Source organism: Poromitra crassiceps (assembly GCF_964638095.1).
Source record: "Poromitra crassiceps genome assembly, chromosome: 2".
NCBI lineage: Eukaryota > Metazoa > Chordata > Actinopteri > Beryciformes > Melamphaidae > Poromitra > Poromitra crassiceps.
The window spans coordinates 88,305,130-88,320,785 of NC_139624.1; the positions used below are offsets into that span (position 1 = coordinate 88,305,130).

Here is a 15,656-nt window from a genome sequence, read left to right on the forward strand (position 1 = left end):
TATAGGTACACAAGTGAGAAAACATGATGAAGTGCCCAATTAGGTGCCCCTCAAATTGAGAAGTGCCTCTTCAGTGGAGAAAATGTGATGTGGTGCCATAGGTGTAGCCTGGGTAAACCCAGCCCCCACGTGACCTGCTCTCAGACCTCTGGTTCTCAGTCACTAGGTACTGAGAACTCTGAGAGCAGGTCACGTGGGGGCTGGGTTTACCCAGGCTACCATAGGTGCCCTTACAATAGGATAAACTGGAGGTTCCCTACAGGTGCCTTTCTGATGAAATAATTAATGTCAGTGCATATGATGGAATAGTGGTAGAATGTGGCAGAGGCCACCAAATTTGGGCTTTTTTCTCCGGGGGGCATGCCCCCGGAACCCTAACCCTAACCCTAGGCTACTTCCCCAGTGGCTGGCTATGCCATATCCTTGTGGAAAGCCCTGCAGCATGATGCATCATAGCTTTTCCCATGCTGGCGGGGGCCCATGTTCTGCAATGGGTGCCCTTCTTATTTTTTAACCCCTGCCCTTAACAGCCTGAATCCACCACTGATCATGACTCATTGTAGTAGAAGATAAAATGCACAACTAGAGACTTGTGACACTGGACTACTATACAATATATATTGTGCAATTGTGGTGCAATTTGAAAGCAAATTATTGAGTCTCCACATAGAATCTCAATCTCAATGTAATCAAAAGTGGCACTCTTCTTCTGAATAGTCTCTAAAATTATCCCACAGCCGGCACATGTATACAAAAACACCTTTGATTAGGCCTACTTTGATTTTCCACTCCACCACCTCCATAACATCCACCTACAGTATCTTTAGAATGGCTCACTCACTCCACCACCTCCATAACATCCACCTACAGCATTCTTTAGAATGGCTCATTCCTGTGTGCATGGTAAAAGAGGAAAACCTCTTTAGAAAAGGAAAATGTATTGATTAAAATCACAACATATACAGTAATATTATATGTTTTATATAGCAAAATAACTATTCAGCCCCATATTCAACAATTGGAAGATTCAGCAAGCAAGTGTGAGAGAGGATGTGCACTATCTAATGGGATGCATAATAAGCATAATAATATGACATAATAGCATAATATGCGTAATAGCATAAGCATAATAGCATATTGGGCACTAGGAGCTGGAAAGGGATGAAAAGAACAGGTATACTTTTGTCCCACTGTCAATCAAACTAAGAGACGATGTATTGTAGAGCATCTGTACAATACCTAACACTCCAGTTTATTATGCAATATCTATAAGGCAGCGGTGCAATATTTAACTTTTTCTTGGGGGGAGGGGTAACATTTCTTATGTACAGGGCATTGTGCAATGTTAGATAATATACTCTTGGTGTGTGTATGTTTTTTGATGTATAGGGATATTGTACATGCACTGTGTGTGTGTGTGTGTGTGTGTGTGTGTGTGTGTGTGTGTGTGTGTGTGTGTGTGTGCGTGCGTGCGTGCGTGTGTGTGTGTGTGTGTGTGTGTGTGTGTGTGTGTGTGTGCTATGACGCCACATACTGTATGTTCACTCGAATGCCCAAGACAAATTTCTCCTAAGGGAGAGAATAAAGGCTAATCTAATCTCATCTAATTGTTTTCAAAAATGCTTTGCTTAAAGTTTATTAGAAAATATTTAGTATAGTTTTACTCTTGTGCTTTGATTTCTGTACTCATTCAGAAGCTTGTGGTCTTTCAGGTACTGATTAGATTCCACATCTATAATAATGAACAAATAGGAGAGATCTAGGGGGGGTTAAAATACAGTAAAGAGCTGGGAGAGGGAGGCTCTTAAGTGCAGCAGTATATGAGGGTGCCGTCACTCTCTCGGCCCAATTATTTAGTATTCAAGCTCAAATTATTCGCCGTGCACTTTCCATGTTGCTGTCTGCAGCAGGCCTGCGCGTTTAGCCAGGGAAGAGAGAGTCATGGAGGTGGCAGCACATTCAAGTGAACAGCCTCCCAGACGGTTTGTTAAAGACATCCGGGCCCCCCTGATGGGCTGTGCTGAAACACCCTGATGTATGGTGTCACTGCAGTCCTCTGGACAGGATGTATGAGACCAGAGGGACACAGAGAGGCAGTGGACTGCACACCTTGAATGACCTTATAATGAAAGCTGGCTTTATAGCTGCTCAATCTATCAAACTCCACCAGAAACCAGAGAGTTATTCACCTGATGACTTTGTTTTCCCAGCTGGATGAGGAAAACCCCATCAAGAATAACTGCATGTCCAGCTATAGTTTGTTTGTTTATTTATTTATTTATTTATTTATTTATTTATTTATTTATTTATTTATTTATTTATTTATTTATTTATGTTGCCCTGAATCAACAGTGTTGCTGTCTGACAGTGAATGAGGCATGAATAAGGAGATTCTCTGTCCCTCTCGCTCCATTACCCCCTCTTTGTGTGCTTCATTTTATAGCCTGTTCCCCAAGGAGTGGAGGCTCAACAAGAGAGATTACCAAGCACATCAATTTCTTGTTATGAAGTTATTATACCATTATAACTCAAGTTCAGGAACAAGGCCACGCCTCAATCAACCATTCATTCAATCATTCAATCACTCGCTCGGCCCTGATTCAATCACTCGCTCCACCTTACTTATATGCCCCAAACCATGAACCTTTCTCGCTATCATCTCAGTTCAACTCATTCTGAGTTTCATTCAGACAACACAAGAATCTTCAGCTCTTACCTGACTGCAAGGGCGTAGGACTGCAAGGGCGTAGGGGGGTCCACAGACCCCCTAGGGGGTCCCGGGGGCCTGGCCCCCCCAGAAGAAGATTTTGTACATTTGAAAGTAAAATGGATCAATCTGGCGCACTTTGAGAGCAAAATAGACCCTTCTCATGGGGGCCATTTTATGTCGAAAAGGCAGGGTAAACACAGGTGCAAGCAAAACACTAATGAGGGTTTCTAACTTCCATGATTGGAATTTGGAAACCCTCATTAGTGCTTTGCACCTGTGTTTATTCTGCCTTTTCGACACAAAATGGCCCCGTGAAAAGGATCTATGAAAAGGCTAGATCTATGAAGAACTACACATCACATTAATATCCTCTTTACTATGCTGTGGCTTTACAATGATCAAAAAGATTTTTTCTTTCAAAAAGAAGATTCTGCATACAGAATTCAGTCAAATCTTTCTCACTCTTAATTAAGAACATTCACATATCCAAAAACAAAGACTGAAATGACATAATGGACTCTCTCTCTCCTTTTATTTAATGACCAAACACAGCAGCACAGCAGGGAAATCAATGTACAACCTTATTTATACTACAGGGGCCGGTTGCACCAACTGGTCTTAACTAGCCTGGTCGTAACTCCTACGTCGGTCTTAGTTAAGACCATGGATTTACGCCTGTTGCACCAACACGGCTTACTCTGGTCTTAACTACGCTGGTCATAGCAATGCGCGTTCATGTGAATTGTCGGGGAATGCCCTCTGATTGGCCCACATGTGCCTCGCGCCGTCACCCACTACTGTATGTGCGTCACTACACCCTCCCTCCTCCCACCCCCCTCCTCCTGTGGAAGCCCCGGGGGAAAATGGCGGCGGCGATTAGTGTCAGGGAGTCTGAATGAAATTGAATGTAATGTTCCCAATTCTATGTATTAAATTCTAAAAGAATTAACGCCAACATTTGGGAAGGCTAAGCCACACAAGTAGTTAGTTATAATCTAACGTCGTGCTTTCAAAGACGGCGAACTGGCGATGTTACGACGATGACGGTCAAAAAGGTCTCCGCGGAGATCTCTGTTACAGGCAGGCTCTACGCCTCCTCCTGACGAGGCGTAGGAGTTACGCCTGGTCTTAGTGAAAATAAGGCTTAAGTCGTCTTGGTGCAACCGGCGTAGCTGTAGGTCGTAAAGTTACGACCAACTTAGCTTAAGACCAGTGTAAGACCAGTTGGTGCAACCGGCCCCTGTACTGTAGCTTATATATTCGCCTATGCGATCGCCTATCCCAACAGCAGAACAGCGTAACAGTCCGGCACAGCTGCTAAATCTGAGGTACCCAAATTCTTTCGTATGAAGGGCCAAAAATGTATCTGGATTGTGGGCTGTGGGCCAAAAATAAATTTTACGTGAAATTACATTAGATTAAAATTTATTTTAAATGTATAGACAATTTACGTTCTAAATCTAAAATAAATTCTCAAAATATTAAAAACTTTATTCGAAATTGTATTAAAAACATGTATTAAAGTTAGATTTAGACTTGATAAAAAAAAGCTTAAACATTTTCAAAGGGAAAGACACCTTTCTGACAGAAAGTACATGCAACTGTTGGGAAAGTTGAACTCTGGATGAACTTTTGCTCAACCGGCTGCAGCAGTGGAGGCAAGGCTGATGGAGGAGAGGAGAATCCTAGTATAGTAGGATGCTATTCAACAAAGTTTTTCTATATGCATGCTATCACATTTCACATAAATACACATGTGAGCACATAAAGCACATTATAACATGAGCACTGACATTTTCCCTTGCACTGAAGTCACAATGTTATAACCATATGTCACATAAAGAGCAGAATGTGAGTTTCCCTTGCACTGAAGTCACAATGTTATAACCATATGTCACATAAAGAGCAGAATGTGAGTTTGCCTGAGGGGGTCCTTATCTGGTTAATTTGCTGGGATGTTGATTGACTCTTAATTTGGTGTGCCAAGAGACGTCCTACCTTCTCACCATGCTCATAAAGAAATCCACGTGATCGTAAGAGCAACCTTTCGGTCTCTTGTGTTGAAAGTAAGTTGTAATTCATCTGAAGATTTTGCCTTTGTTTATCTAATTCAGGGGATGGAGACACTGACAACTTACTGTCCAATTCTGTTAAACTCTCCCTGAGCTGTTCCTGTTTTTGTAACCCTATAAGTGCACACAAGGAGAAACTCCCAAAACAAACCTTAGTAGGAAAACTTGGAAGAAACCTTGGCAGGTTGATTTTTTACTGGGCAGACAGAGCACAGACCCTGTGCAGAACAACCGAATGGGGGCATAAATCTTTAATTCATCCCCTGAATAAAAAATAAATAAAACTTTAATGCTTTACTGCAAATCCTAGAAAGGTAATTCTCAGCATCGATTTATCTTGCCTGCAAAGAATCGTATGGATGAGGCTCATTCAGACAGAGTGCTTGTCACAACGTATTGCTTTTAGCAACACACTAGCACAAGTCTTCGAAAATGACAACTATAACAAAAAGTTTGGCTATCTAAGAAGGGCCCAAATGAAAACAAGCTGAAGTTTAGGAAATAGCAATATTAATTGTATAGAAATGAAAGTGCCATCGTTTAGCTGAATGATCACTCTGCCCTTCTGATCCTCTCTATTTCCCTGTTGCTCTCTTGTGCAGGTACAAAAGCAGTGCATAGTTGCCTGTGTGGCTGGCTAGAATCATGACCAGCCATTTTGCTCTGGGTGAAATTAAATGATAGAAATGATTCACTGTAATTCACTGTGAGTCACTGTTCAAATTATGTCTATGTGTATACTGTATATGCAGGAATACAGTACATGCCCCACGATGAATCAATAAATGGTTATGATTAACTATTTCAGAGTCATTCAGAGAGCATTATAGTTTTCTACTACCATTTCATATTGAGGGGAAGGGTTAATACTGTAACCCTATTTATACAAATGTAGCCTCTGTCGAATGTGATGTCTTGGCATAGTCTTCATCTAAATGCTAATGCCTATGCCTATTTTTCACAATGCTTAAGATCATTCACAATTGCCATGGTTAGAACATTACAGCAATACAGCCCACAAATAACCATGTAACTACAGGGTAACAAGATCTGTACTTATAGGGTAATTACGGGGTACCACACCATACTTACAGGGTAACTACGGGGGTCGTGGGCTGTATTCTGATGCTGGCCATATTCTTCGTCCGAAATTGTTGCACGTTTTAAAATAAATATGACCTTATCTTGTGTCACTCATATGACACTGATTCAGAAACTTTTGTCCGTCATTAAAGTTTTCGGAACAGGTTTGATTTTATTCGTTTTTCACAACAGTCAATATAGCCTTTTGCAAGCTGTTTGACAGTTCAGCATGGCCATGGAGCCGTGGTGCCACAGTTCAGCATGGTTATGGTATCGGGTTATGGAGCCGTGGTGCCTCAATTCAGCATGGCCATGGAGCCATGGTGCCACAGTTCAGCATGGCCATGGAGCCATGGTGCCACAGTTCAGCATGGCCATGGAGCCATGGTGCCACAGTTCAGCATGGCCATGGAGCCATGGTGCCACAGTTCAGCATGGCCATGGAGCCATGGTGCCACAGTTCAGCATGGCCATGGAGCCATGGTGCCACAGTTCAGCATGGCCATGGAGCCGTGGTGCCACAGTTCAGCATGGCCATGGAGCCATGGTGCCACAGTTCAGCATGGCCATGGAGCCATGGTGCCACAGTTCAGCATGGCCATGGAGCTGTGGTGCCACAGTTCAGCATGGCCATGGAGCCATGGTGCCACAGTTCAGCATGGCCATGGAGCTGTGGTGGCACAGTTCAGCATGGCCATGGAGCCATGGTGCCACAGTTCAGCATGGCCATGGAGCCATGGTGCCACAGTTCAGCATGGCCATGGAGCCATGGTGCCACAGTTCAGCATGGCCATGGAGCCATGGTGCCACAGTTCAGCATGGCCATGGAGCCATGGTGCCACAGTTCAGCATGGCCATGGAGCCATGGTGCCACAGTTCAGCATGGCCATGGAGCTGTGGTGCCACAGTTCAGCATGGCCATGGAGCCATGGTGCCACAGTTCAGCATGGCCATGGAGCTGTGGTGCCACAGTTCAGCATGGCCATGGAGCCATGGTGCCACAGTTCAGCATGGCCATGGAGCTGTGGTGCCACAGTTCAGCATGGCCATGGAGCTGTGGTGCCACAGTTCAGCATGGCCATGGAGCCATGGTGCCACAGTTCAGCATGGCCATGGAGCTGTGGTGCCACAGTTCAGCATGGCCATGGAGCTGTGGTGCCACAGTTCAGCATGGCCATGGAGCTGTGGTGCCACAGTTCAGCATGGCCATGGAGCCATGGTGCCACAGTTCAGCATGGCCATGGAGCCATGGTGCCACAGTTCAGCATGGCCATGGAGCTGTGGTGCCACAGTTCAGCATGGCCATGGAGCTGTGGTGCCACAGTTCAGCATGGCCATGGAGCCGTGGTGCCACAGTTAAAAATGAAGAGGGAGTGATGGTGAAAACTTCTGTGGCTCAGAGAAAAATGCTGGAGGGAGGTTTACGGTGCATAACTCCACTTTATCTTACAAAGCAGAAAGAGTGAGAATCACTGACACTGTGCCTGAACTCATTAAGAAATCTTTACTCACAACCCAAATGTGCATAATGGCAGGTCCTATAGGCTTAGGAGTGTAGTGGGGAATTACACTAACCAGTGTGTGTGTGTGTGTGTGTGTGTGTGTGTGTGTGTGTGTGTGTGTGTGTGTGTGTGTGTGTGTGTGTGTGTGTGTGTGTGTGTGTGTGTGTGTGTGTGTGTGTGTGTGTGTGCGCGCGTGCGCACGTGTGTGTGTGTGTGTGTGTGTGTGTGTGTGTGTGTGTGTGCGCGTGCGCGAGTGTGCATGTGCGAACATTTTGGGCATTGATTTCACTCTGTTTGATACTGAGTGAGCAGTTGTGTGATTTATTGAAGGTTATAGCTTTGTGTAAAATACCACACAATGCTTTATTAATGCTATATTGGATTTGGAAATTAATTACAGGCTATATACACATATATTTTTACATTTTGCTCATGCACTGTTTGTATGTGCCTATAGGCCCACACTGACTATGAGGTTACTTCTGCAAGATGGCATTTCATTCATGGCATGGGTTGATAGGGGTATAGGCTACAGCTAGTTTCAAACTAACTGGAAAGTAAATGCATGGTCCATTAAAAAGGCTATTCCGCTGAAAAGATTACTATGAGTACAAGATGCAGGATTTATTATGAGAGAGAGAGAGAGAGAAAAAGACTTCACTATATTGAATTCATTTTATAGCTCTGTCGCTCATACAAAGTGGAGGGGAATGGATATTCCTCCTCTGCTGCTTCCCAATCACCATATACCATATTTTCACTGTCATATTTGCAGCATCAGCTGCAGTCAGAGGCTAGCGTCGCTCACAGATAAGAGCTGCACCATGAAATAAGGGAGCAGGGGGAAATGTATTCACTTTGATTGATTTTCCTCTTCTATGTGTGTGTTGTTTGGGATGATAGCTACATCCACTCTGAATGTATTTGACCCTTTTAATGGGTTATACTAGGCTACTCTGTCAGCAAAGCTCACACCCCCTCATCTGTACATGTAACAGCTTGCATAATATCAGTGGAAAAGTCTTGTTATGAAGCGTTATAGTAGCCTACAGTTGAATGCAAAAAAGGGGCCATATGGTTTATAATTAAGTTCGAAGCCTTGGCGTGCGCCTCTATTGATGAATTATGGACGTGTTTCGACTCGGATCCACCGAGGAAAGTATAGGCTAACTGTTCTCTGGTCTTGCTCTGGATAATGGATAATGCCAGTTGAAACTCCGTCGTGTTTAAATTGATCGCTGCTGCCCTCTGGTGGCAGAGCTGCGCTGGGCCTTGTGCGCACTTGAAGATGCTGAAATTGGTTTACAGATGTTTTTTTCTAGAATTATCCAGATGTTTTCTATAATTATCCAGAGCCTCCACATATCAAGTGCGTCTTTCCATCTACCCATGCCTCTCCATTTAGAAGGAATAACCTATTCGGGGCTGCCATTTCCAAAATATAAATTCCTTCCTTCCTTCCTTCCTTCCTTCCTTCAGGGGTCCTCGAGGGGATTCATCCAGTGCGTCAGCAGAATGATGATGAATGATAGGCTACTAATTTAACTAATTTAACTAATTTAACTGATGATGTGACATCCCAGTTATAAGGTGTAGCCTACTAGGTTTCACTCTCAACACTCATCTCCCCAACAGAACAGTGTTACATCAAAAATCTTCCCATCTGAGGACATATAATGGCCCCGTGTTTAGCGGTCCGTGAAATGAAACCGTTAGTGTCCCCGTCCTACAGAAGCCATTACCAATAAGTAGCCTACACATTATGTTCTAGCCATTATAGGCGCAGAATTGTCACACTTGGAGAAGAAAACGCATGCGCGGATAGGAAACCAACTGGTCTGTGTCAAGTCGAAGCAGACGGATGTGATCGAGCCAAAAAGCACCTGCATTCTGGCATTCATGGTGACACAGTGAGTAGCCTACACATTTGTATTTGATTTTTGAATAGAGGCCGCTGAGCTATAGCCTAATGTTGATAAATATAGCTATCATGGTATGCATCTTTGGCAAATGAGGCATAACAGCATCAAATTACACTAGATCAAGCAACCACCAGAAATATTTCTAGAACAGCCTAGAATGCATCTCTTGAGCAATTGAAGCATAATTTGCAAGTAGGCTATATGGCGGAATGGCAGAATCTATTTGGCTAGCAAATTGGATAGCCCACTATGAAATAGGCTACATAAAAAAACATCGGATTCGATTACATTATAAATAATCAGCTTTCTGGCCAAGTAATTTCATTATGATATCCATATGTACTGGATACGTATTTGCTTGGTTAACAGACAATCACAAATTGTGTGTATAGGCTATCCTCCTGAGGATGCGATTGATGGATGCATTGCTTGCTGCGGTCCACGAGTGAACGCCTTGTCGTTTAGAGGGAGGAGAGCTGTTCGTCACATTTTGGTTTCGTTATTATTTGCATCATGATCAAACTGGTGTAGCTTCTTGCCTGGGGTATTTTCAATGATAGATATCGTATCCCATCGCACGACGCCTTTAGAAGAAAAATATTCGATCATCCAGATCACAGAGGTTGACCCCCCACGCATCCTTATAATGAAGTCGCCGTGCATTCCGCAAGACACGTGAAGAGAGGAGATACTGGTGCGATGTTTCGATTGGGCAAATATCCCACTATAAATGCAATGCACAAGTCACAAGGTTGATCTATTAATTTCGTTAATCAACTTCCATTCACCCCCCCCCCCCCCCCCCCCCATGAAGACTGCACATGCCCTCCTGCTGTGAGGATTGGAACCACTGAATCATAATTCTTGTCATTTGAATCAATATTGCTTTTATATCATTTCTATAAGCTAAACTCCTATGACTTAATTGCAGTGATGCTCTGTACCCCCTCCCAACTGTGGGACAGTTACAATTGTTCATTTTGTGATAAAAGCATATAGGCTAATTTGGTACACCGCTAAAGAAGACATTCAAAAAAGAAGTGGAGATCAGGGCATCATGGATTTTGAAACTTTTTTTTTTCTTGTTTTCTTTTTTTTTTGCAGCTACAGACTGATGGCAGCCATGGAAATGGTAACTATACTGTGTAGACTAGTCTGATATGGATGATCTTGGTGTCAAATCATACATTTCTTATGATGAAGAATTAATCAGAAATTTCTGAAATTTAGAATTGCTCAGAAGCTTCCTTCTATCTCATAATTCAATACTCAAAATACGTCATTGCCATAACTGCCCAAACCTACTGTAACTTCTTGACTTGTGAGATAGAAGGAAGCTTCTTAGCAATAATTTAAAGTTCCAAATTTGAATTCCTCATCATAAAAGATGTGACACCAAGATCATCCAAATCACATTATAGTCTATTGCAATACCATTTCCATAGGCAGTCTGTGGCCGCGAGAAATGGGCAAGTCTCCGGTGGATGAACTTGTATTGCCCGCTTAATTTACTCTAACCCTAACCCTGTGTGTGTGTGTGTGTGTGTGTGTGTGTGTGTGTGTGTGTGTGTGTGTGTGTGTGTGTGTGTGTGTGTGTGTGTGTGTGTGTGTGTGTGTGTGTGTGTGTGTGTGTGTGTGTGTGTGTGTGTGTGTGTGTGTGTCAGTGAGTGAGTGAGTGAGTGAGTGTGTGTATGTGTGTGTGGTGTGTATGCTGGGTCTTTGGGATTTTTTTCTTCTTTTTTGTCTTTTTAGTTTGTGTTGTGCGAAATTTAATAAAAATATTAAAAAAAAAGGGGCAAATCTTTTGTTTCAAAATTTAGGATGCCCTGATATCCAATCTTTTTGGGATGCCTTTTGCTAAGTGTACCAAATTATATGCTTTTATCACAAAATGCACAATTGTTATGGATTTTTTTTTTTACTTAACTGCCCCAAAACTCTCTCTGATGGTTGTCTGCCTTGTTTTGCCAGTCCATGGGTTCAGAGCGGGTGGAGATGCGTAAGAGACAGATGCAGGTTCACCAGGAAGCTGCTGTCAGTGTCCTCCAAGCACGTCACACAATGGGCAACACCCCCACCAATGCCTCCAATGCCTGCTGCTTCTGCTGGTGCTGCTGCTGTAGCTGCTCCTGGTAAGAGTCCACACACACACACACACACACACACGTACACACACACACGCACACACACAAACATGCACACGCACACACAGGGGCGGAAATGGGTTCTACACACTAGGAGACTGGGCCCTGATCCACTTTCCTCTCATCCCCACCATTATTCAATATGACCAAACTATTCTACAACTCAAACACACCTCTACACATTCATTGACTGATCAAGTATTGATAGATTCTCAAATTGAAATTAGGTTTCTGGCACTATACTTTAAAAGAGCGGGTGTCGGGTGTCATAACCAAACTTTTACCAGTAGTTTTCTGTTCAAAATCGGTCTAAATAGGACAACTTCATTTTAGTCTGCACATGAAAAAGCTAGCCAATCTGTATTTTATCTGGTTGCAGTTTTGTAGATTTCCACTCCACTCTGTTCAAAACCAGAGCAGTGTGGAATAAAATAATGGAATGTTTATTTATGGAACACAATAGCCATTTTAGTCCAGACACTTTAGTGGACCTGCTTCGTCTTAGGGCCTTGGGTGGTCAGTACCCCTATTCCCCATGACTACCGTCCCAGAAAAACAGATACACGGTCCTACAACCGACAGTGTCTCATTGGATCAAGTCCCCCGCGATGTTGATCTGTTTTGGACTGAGCAACCATTTACCTGTGCTTCCTCCTCCTCTGGCATAGCTGGTCTCTACGGACCAGAACCTGTTGTGTGCAGAACATGTTAATTCACTCCACTGGGGATGATAATAAGTTCTGTCTCCACATCTATCTCAATTCTGCCTAATTGGTGAATGGCTACAACAGCCACATTCCCAGATGGGACAGCTCACAGCGGTCTCTCACCTGGACCAATTAGCCTACAGCCAGCTGCTACATCAGGCGTAGAACATTTCAATTACAGACAGGCGATCCTCATTGGACAACCTGGATGAATGACTCCCTGTAGATCATGTGTGTTCTGTTATTTGAAACAAACAACAGCTTGCAACCATTGTTGTCTGCTCACCATAATGTGTAATATCAGTGTTTGAATGATTTTGGTATAGCTTCACAGTCAATTTGAATGTGAGTGCTATAAAGGAATGTATGATGTCTATTATTTGGAGGATGAATTCAAGATGTAGATACTGTAGTTTGGCACTATATATTCCAGATTTCACATTCAAGCCAGCTATAGATACTATTCTAACCAGCTATAGAGATGATTTCTGTCAGGAAGTTTTACTCTTTAAAATAGGGCTGGCACTAGTTTTAATGGCCTAATAAACACAAAAACTGGTATGGATTTTGCTTCGAAAGGGTGCTGAAAATGCTTTTGTTTTCTCACAGTTTGACTGTTAGGAGTGAAGATGAGACAATTCAGAGAACAACTTATGAAAGGAGGACAGAGGGAAGCACTAATTGCGATGACAGGTAATGGCGGGTGCAAGAAACAATCCATCGAGACCATGATTTCATAAGTTGCGGTACTATTGAGACAAATTAATAACACTACCAATACATCCACTAAAGTGTGCAGTTCTCTCTTAAAGCCCCAAGCCTACCCTGGAAGAGGCGCACTCCTGGTCCACATCGTTTGAGAGGCTGATGAGGAGCGCGGCCGGGAGAGGCTGCTTCAGGCAGTTCCTGCGGACCGAGTTCAGCGAGGAGAACATGATGTTCTGGCTGGTCTGCGAAGAGCTCAAAAAGGAGACCAACAAGACTGTGGTGGAGGAGAGAGTTCGTCAAATATATGAGGACTTCATCTCCATCCTTTCCCCAAAGGAGGTGAGCCGCCAATGGGCAAAGTCATCAGTTAGGCTACTATATAACTCAGTGGTGTAGTGCAGGTATACAGAGGATACCTATTGTTTTTCAGTCGGCATTGAGTATACCCACTTCTAAACCCTATAGCCTAGTAGTGGTTCGCAACCAACAACTCATGTCCTACTTGAAAATCTCAAAAATGTCCGTGGCCCACATCCAAGCGTAAACAGTACAGAGTCCAAATAATGAGTTCTCAGAGCACTTTTTATTGTAACGATAAAAGGAGCTGTCCATCAGCACCACACAGAAATAAGTTAAGTTATCCTTTATTTAGCCCCATGGGGAAATTCATCCTCTGCATTTGACCCATCCTCTACTAGGAACCTTCCTAGAACTAGGAGCAGTGGGCAGCCACTCCAGTTCTTTTGCCAGTACCTTGGTCAGGGGCACTGACAGGAGTATTAACCCTAACATACAGTACATGTCTTTCTTGGATGGTGGGAGGAAACCGGAGCACCCGGAGAAAACCCACACAGACACGGGGAGAACATGCAAACGCCACACAGAAAGGACCTGGGACGGACCGGGGTTCGAACCCGGGACCTTCTTGCTGTGAGGCAACAGTGTTAACCACTGAGCCACCGTGCCGTTTAAGTCTGATTTGCCGTGCACTCAGACTTAAAGTGAGGGGCTGTCTACAACAGGCTAATTAACAAATACTTGATTACAAATTAAATTGTGGTATCATTCAACAATGGAGATAATAATAATAATAAAAAAAAATCATGAAGTATCAATGTTTTGCAAATTATTTGGCAGCCCACTTGCAATACCTTTGCGGCCCACCAGGTTGGAATGCCTGGCCTAGTGTAACTATTGCTACCTAGCAGGGCAAGGAGAGTAAACAAATATGTATTCACCTTATGTAGAAGAGACAGTCTGGCTTGAGAGACTAACAGGAAGTGTAAACACAATCAGAAGTTCTGATTGTGTTTACACTTCCTGTGAATCATAAACCTAGTTTTGAACAGAAGTTGTGACACAATGGGTCAAGTTTGCGGTGCTACATGAGGGGAATAGCTATCTATTGTTGTTTAATGAACTGGAACTAAATATTAGCTAATAGCTAAATAATTGGCAGTGGTGCAGCCTATCATATTATTTTTGATTTAAACGGAATATAGTCATTTAAAAAGTCTCCTCCATGACAGCCACCAGTCCTGTAACTTCTGAATACATCCACTGAACTGAGACAGACCAGTAGAGTTCAGGTGAGTCAACGTGTAACAAAGCTAAACTAAGTGTATTCCTGGTTTTGCTAAAGATGTTGTTAATGCCACTAAAGTGGTGCCCATCTCCTAACTGGCATCCTTGTGATAAAAAGCTATGTCAGAGCCATGTGGTTGGTTATCTGAAATGAGTCTGACCAACACCCCTCCAGGTTACTCCCTGATGTCAAGCAGTATAAGTTAAGTAACAATCTGCTACTGACCCATTTTTTGGTGAACTAAATATGTAAGAGTAGTCTTGTAGTAGTCACTGTTTATAACACAGGGTGTTTCTCCTTTGCTGGATGGTCCGTTAAGAAAATGGGGGGCATGAAATAAGAGTATACCCACTTCTCCAGGCAGCACTACACCCACTGACACTCAGGTGGTTGCATCTTACTCTGCAGGTCAGTTTGGACTCGCGTGTTCGAGAAGTGATCAACCGCAACATGCTGGAGCCCACCTCGCACACGTTCGATGACGCGCAGCAGCAGATCTACACGCTGATGCAGAGAGACTCCTACCCGCGTTACATGAATTCAGCAGCATATACAGACCTGGTGAAGAACTTGGAAGAGCCTCCCCCAGAGCCATAAACTCTACTGCCGCAACCTATAGCTTTTTAAATGGCGCATGCGTCCCACCCCAAGGAATTTGGTGTTCCTCTTGGAGTCATTCAGAGTATATGACAGCAAAATGAACAGGACTTCAAAACAGTCTATCAGGCTGTAATTGCTGTTTATTTACCCATTATTAGCTTACCAAAATCCTTAGAGCAAACAAGAACAAACGCTGGCTCCAGCATGAGTTACTTGAGTTCAAAAACATATCTCTATTTTTATATATTCCCTAGCGCTTGACATTGCACTTTTCTACCTTGTTTTATGAGGGAAAGCATGTATCTGTGAACACTGCATTTGTGTTTAGGTATATTGTGAGCCTTAATGCATATCCAGTTCTTGTAGAAACTAGTAGGTTTTATTTCATGATAACTTAAGAAGAAGGAAAGTGCCTTGGAATAAGATCTCTTACACTAGCACCTTTGGTCTGACCTGAATGGTGCAACAACTTCATAATGTTGGTGCTTTCAGCTCTTCTCAAAGATAAGGTACTTTTTTTTTTTTTTTTTACAACGGATGAGCTGATACCTGAAAAGAGATCTTGCCTGTGTGTTTAAAAACTGTGATATTAGTAATTATATTGAATTTATATCAAAAACAGG

General features: G+C 43.2%; 1 protein-coding gene across 1 annotated transcript; it reads left to right on the forward strand.

The window, feature by feature from the left end:
* Window positions 1–9,182: 9,182 nt before the first annotated feature.
* LOC310772472 (regulator of G-protein signaling 20-like) lies at window positions 9,183–15,030 on the forward strand (the record flags this gene model as incomplete). The annotated part of the gene is made up of 5 exons (XM_083632296.1): window positions 9,183–9,277; window positions 11,261–11,421; window positions 12,750–12,833; window positions 12,953–13,187; window positions 14,842–15,030. The coding sequence occupies exons 2-5, from the start codon at window positions 11,264–11,266 to the stop codon at window positions 15,028–15,030; spliced, it is 666 nt and encodes a 221-aa protein (XP_083488422.1). The 5' UTR covers window positions 9,183–9,277; window positions 11,261–11,263.
* Between the last annotated feature and the right edge of the window lie 626 nt (window positions 15,031–15,656).